This window comes from Zeus faber, assembly GCF_960531495.2.
Source record: "Zeus faber genome assembly, chromosome: 3".
Taxonomy (NCBI): domain Eukaryota; kingdom Metazoa; phylum Chordata; class Actinopteri; order Zeiformes; family Zeidae; genus Zeus; species Zeus faber.
The window spans coordinates 4631432-4637431 of record NC_137190.1 but is presented as its reverse complement, the minus strand read 5'-3'; the positions used below and the strand labels follow the sequence as shown (position 1 = coordinate 4637431).

Genomic DNA, 6000 nt, shown 5'->3' with positions numbered 1-6000 from the left:
GCCCCCGTCATGACCGCCCACCACTGCCCCTTTAAAATGTGATTTTAAAGTTTGCTCAACGCGACAACAACGTGCAGCACACAGCGCCAGCGGTGAACAAAGACAGATTTATCAAAATACATGGGATCCTGAAAGGTAAATAGCTGGAAACATTGTACAAACAGGGTCTTACCAATAACAGGAAGGGTATTGGTCCTGTATGTGGGCACATCGAACACGTTGCAAAAACACACGAGAACGCTTCAACTTTATCGTCTTTATTTCGAGGCACAGAAAACTATTTTGGAACAACAGAGCTCCCCCGCCGTCTCCTCCTTAAAGACAGCTGATGTCCCTCACGAATTCATCGAGATCAATCGTGTTTTTAGGAGCACGTATTGTGGTCTGAGCTTCCTTACATACCGTTTCATTGTCCTCTGGTTTTCAGAACAAAGTGGAAGTGTGGAAAAAATAAAAATAAAAAAATGGAAAAAAAAAACAAAAACAAAAAAAAAAAAACCCACTAAAACATTTGCGTTAGCCGCCTGCCCACTGACGTCACTGCAGGCTGTACGTCTGCTTCCTGTCTCGGAGGTCAAAGGTCACCAGCAGGGAGCGAGGATCCTTCTTGTTCTTACGAACCGTGATCTTTCCCCGAAGCTCCTCCCCTACGGAGCAAGGAGAGAAATAAGTCATAAGAGGTGAATCAGTTAAAAAAAAGAATGCTCCCAACAAAGCCTTGTAGGCCAGAGCATAACAAACAAACAAATAAAGGCATTATTGATATTAAGACTCCTAAATGGAAAACATACAGCAACAATAGTTGATATACATTCCAACACTGCTCAGTACCTTTAACGGCATATTTTTATTTTTCAGTCTTGATTTCAAGCCAAATAAACGCTTTAGGAAAATCCAATTAACTTGAACAACATTTGTATGAATAATGGACATCATAATGGACATCGCTGATCAGCTGATCCCACGGCAGAGCGGCATCGCTGGGGGGGGAGAAGCACGGTGAGGTGAGAGACGGTTGGAGGCGTCCAGCCAGATGTGAGCACGTCCTGCGTGGAGGACCACGCCCCCAGGTGGAGGGGAGAGACGCGTGCATCTACAGTACGATGACGCACGGTGCCCCCGCCCAACAAGAGGCCGGGAGGAGACGTGGATCATTATGACGCATAATCACAGTGATGAACCCTGCGGGGGGGGGGGGGGGGGGTGTTTACTCAATCGGCAAACAAGCCTCCCCTCCCCTCCATCCGCCCCTCCCTCCTGACGTCGACGTGGAGAGTAAACGCTGACTGTGGCACTTTCTCCTCCATCGTCACTGCTGTCGCGTCACGGCCGTTACCATGCCGACGCTGCCTCCGCTGCCGGCGTCCATTCAAATGTACAGTACGCACGCGTGGCTGCGCGTTGTGTTGCAAAGCCACAACTTTCTATTAAACTGAATAAAAACCCACAAAACTCTGGCTTTGTCGTTTGTCTTTCTGAGTAAAACTGTAAACGGATTGGAAGATAAATGTCCCCGGTCTGTTGACTTTCAGCTCCAAAAACGTCAATGAAAAAAAAAAAAAAAACACATTAACATCCACCTCTTCCCTGCAGCAGCCAATCAGAGAGGAGCAAATATGTCACCTGACAGCTAAACCTCACCCCCTTCCACTGACCTCACCCCAAATGCACCCAGGGGACGAAACAAAACAAAATGAACACTGTTCATTACAATAGGGGAACAAAACGTTTCACCGACAATATATGTTTTTGATGTCAAAAGTCAGATTTGTTTCTCATCCCAGCCCCCCCCTGCCCTCGAAAGGTGCAGAGCAAAAGCTGTTTTTAAAGTTTTCTGACGGAAAAGATGCGACGCAGCACCAGCATGCAGCACACGGCGTCAGCGCAGAACAAAGACCCATATCTACCGCGATACACGGGATCCCCAAACCTTCAGAGTTCATCCGGCAGCTTTCAATCTCAGCCGGTTCGGAGGCCAGGGGCGACGGGTTTGTGTCCAGATTCCTCAAACAGATCCCGCATCCCATCACTCAAGTCACCAGCCCACTGAACGGGCTGAGTGGCCGGCAAAGACGATTGGGAGTCGCGGCGGTAGCTCTGCGCTCATGGTGCTTTTAGGGCCCTTTTTCTATTTGGTGACCGACTGAAAGAGGGGATGCTGTTTACTGGAGAGGGGGAAGCTGGAGACAACCCCGTATTGACTTATCTGCCGCTCCTCTCATTTTACACAGAGAGAAAATGGGCAAAGAAACTTTTATTTATTTTTTAAAAAATTTTTTTTAAACAATTTACAGAATAAAAACAGTGGCCTTTTTCCCCCTCAACCCCTTTGTGAGTGCATTGGCGCTCAAGGAAAGCAGAGGCAGGCTGCACTTTGCACCAGCTGGAGTTTGGGAAAGAGCTAAAAAAGGTCAACAGCACAATTGCTTGACCCATAGTAGCCCTCTGTGAAAATGACAAAATTAAAACAGTTTGGGATTTAAGACTTTTACCCTTATAAAACTTTCTGAAAAGCTCACCCTTTCAAGCGAGAAGTGGGGGACGGGGACAAAGAGCGGGAGATTAAAATGACACAGCCAACTAACAGGTCTACGCTCGGACACATTACAATTAGAGCTCGTGCTGCGGTTCCTCCCGACGGAGATGAGTCTTGAGGCTCTGGGTAAACGGACCAATCAGGGGCTGAGAAAGAAGTGTTAGCCATGTGTGGAAATGAAGGAGGGAGCGGGGCTGGGGCTTTCACTGGGATGTCGTACATCAACATGCCAGTGCCATTAACCGCACACGGTCCAGAAAGCGTCCATCTCAGCTTACTGCAGCAGCACACGGCTTTGTCCATGAAATTACACTTCCAACAAAAGGCCCCTTTCTCACCAACAGAAAGTGGAATTTAAATTTTTCTTTTGACATTGAGCCATTTAGCTGCTCTAATACGTTGTTCCACAGCAAATTCAACAATGCAAGAAGCTTAAATCTCTGGATTACCATTGTTACCAGTGAGTTCAAGGGTCACATGTCCTGATGGCAATCCAATCAAACAGTCCAACATCACGCGAAAATGCACTTACAGAAGGAGTGATGTGGAAAAGTGGACAGTAAACAACGCTGTAGATCCTTAAATTCACAGGTGAACCTCAGGGTTCCAGGGCTTTGCCTCCTGTCACCTTGGTATCGTCTTGAGCAATACTGCACTTACCCAGCGGATACAACCTGCCGGTAAATGGAATGGAATGATGCTCCTGGAAGCATTTCAATCTTGTGTCCCAATTTACCCCTCATATTCCCTCCTTTCCACCCCTTTCTACTACTCACTCCATCTCTGTAAAAGGAGAACGGGGAGTTTCAGGGAGTTGATGGGCAGTAGATCCTGCACCTGTCCGCGGACAGAAAGCCAGTCAGCCACTGAGTTACAGCCTGACACAGACGGCATTAGCGGGGCCATTGCTCTGGACACCCCAAGGACCTTCAGAGTTCAAGAGGGAAGATGGGCAGGGCACTGTGGGAGGAGCTGGTGATGGGAGGGACGGGTAGGACGGTGGGTTGGGGTCGGGCAGTCAAATCAGCCAGTGTCATGGTTACCATACGGACAGAGATCTATTTAAATCAAAGGGCGGGAGCAGAGGTGATCAGACCAATAGGATGTCTGCGAACCTCACACGCCCATTTATTACGGCCGCTGTGAGTGGTTGAAAGCACAGCAAATCAGGCCACTGCCTCCCTGCCGAGCACAATGGCACTTTGATGCACAAAGCTTGACCTCCTTTCTTGAACAAATATTGAGTAAAGACTACCAAATAAGCAGGGGGGGGGGGGTGCTGAGCATCCCATGAAGGAGCCTCCTCTCTCGACACACCAGCCAAACAAACACAGCAGAGCATGACAAATGACAGTGTTTAATTTATTAAGCTGCCAAACAAGCATTCGTATGTGTTGTTCCAGGCTGCTGCGTGCTGGTTTTTTTTGTTTTTTTACCCCCTCCCTTCTACCGCACCTTGTACAGAATCCCAAGCCCCAAAGTTAATTACTGCACACATACAAACACATCAAATAGGCTTCTGTCTCGGCCACAATAAATCACCGGAGACAGTGTCTCCTGAAACAAAAGCACTGGATGCGGACACTTTGCATTGCTAGCGCGGGGGAGGTGGAGGAGGAGGAGGCTTCTCCGTCAGCCAGTTCTGTCAAGGAGGAGGAGAGAGCATGTGGAGGAGACAGCCTATCGCAGAAGCCATCTTCAAGGTGACTCCAGAAAGTTTTATTTTCTTCCCCAATCAGAGAGAGAGAGGGAGAGGAATGCTTGGCTGTAGGTGGGTGCATATGTGAGATGAGGGGGGCAAATGAGCAGCGTGTGTGTGATTATATATATAAGGTGTGTGTGTTGCTAGTCGGGCAGCCGTACGCAGACCACGAATGCTGTTTAAAAACTCCATCTCTGGTATAATGCCCCTGCAGGCCCAGTGGGACTGTCAGGGCAGTGAGGTGAAGCAGGTACATCAATAATCTGCCTTCACTTCCTCCTCTTTTCATTTTCCTCTTAACTCCTCATGTTCAACACCACCTCTTTGAAGGATAACTCTGAAGCCTTACTGTTTGATCAATGGGGGTTTCCATCATAATCTTTAAAATTGATCCAGTATTGAAGGAATGGATTCAGCTGACCGCAGCAATTATGTACTACAATCGTGCCCATGTTTTTCGGCGACTGCCAGGTTGTGGGTGAATTTTCCGCAAATAATGGGTGAAATCAACTCTAAAAATGCTGTCTCCCTCTGGTTAAAACAACCTGGGCCTCATCCACAAAACATCTCCTTATTTCTTTACACTCGAGTCCCTGGATTTTGCATTTGATTCAGGTGTACGAGAGAGCCGCAAACATATTTGTGTACTCCCCAAAGCCGTCTTTCTCCCATGATCTCTGTGAAATGACTCAATACTTATCAGCACAACGGATTAAACCAGTGTACACCCTGTGTATTATTGTACGCCAGTGGCACATTAAACCTAGTTTGCTGAGAGCCAGACCTTGGGGTCGGGCCACAGTGGTACCTCTCAGCCCGTCCAGCCGTGTGCCGGACCAATCGGAGGCTGCCGTTGTTGCTGGATAATTGATGTTAGTTGATGATGCAGTTCAGGCGGCTCCCGACCACGATCGTGCCGATGCAGCCATGGCACCAGTTTTAGCAGAGATAGATGTTATAACAGCAATAAAACAAGGACAAAAGTGTGGACTGTTTTTATGAGAGGAAAACACGTTCTCCCTGGTCTACCGCCTGGATTCGGAAAGAGCTAGATTTATCAGTTTGCCCCGTTGGTGACGAAGAAGATGTTCCTGAACAAGAATCCTCTTTCCATTGGTATTTCGCCACTCATCATTCTCATGGTGGACTGGATGCACCGGGCTTCAAAGCTTGGGATCACTGCCGTGCAGATTGGTGTCGCAGCGACTCCGATATACGACAAGGAAGCTGCCAGCCAATGTTGGCGAGTGGATATACCGAGATCATCTCTGACAGCAAACTGCATGGCTACTGTTTGTTTTGTAACTTTTCCTGATCTTTCAAATGTTATATCACCATTGGATTTGTATATCCATACTTTTGTGATGTTTTCAAATAAAGTAAAAAAAAAAAAAAAAAAAAAAAGGGGTAATCTCTGAGGTAGGTTGTGTTCACGCGGAGCGCGGTGATGGCGCCACGTGTTTCGTTATTCTGATTGGCTGAAGGTGTTGTCTGTCAAGGCACGGATTCAAACCAAAGGCTCGCGCCGAAAGGCCACTCCCTCCTGTGATGGCCACTGTAAAGACCTCACGAGACGGGTGGAGCCATGCTGTGCTAAACCCATCGCTCCAATAAAAGCAAATACGCTGCTGATGCCTGGTTTGACAGCATGCTCATTGGTCTATAAATATCATCATTGATAACGATGAAGAAGCTTTGTTAATATGTTCATGTAATCAGCAGATTATTAAGTCTATAAATGCACTGAAATGGATGAATTGGT

General features: G+C 47.5%; 1 protein-coding gene across 1 annotated transcript in view; it reads right to left on the bottom strand.

The window, feature by feature from the left end:
* Positions 1 to 340: 340 nt before the first annotated feature.
* prmt3 (protein arginine methyltransferase 3) overlaps positions 341 to 6000 on the bottom strand; it is a 45460-nt gene continuing 39800 nt past the window's right edge. The window contains exon 16 of the mRNA XM_079997867.1: positions 341 to 647. Within this exon, the coding sequence (XP_079853993.1) occupies positions 538 to 647 (110 nt within the window). The 3' untranslated portion in view covers positions 341 to 537. The remainder of the gene's footprint in view (positions 648 to 6000) is intronic.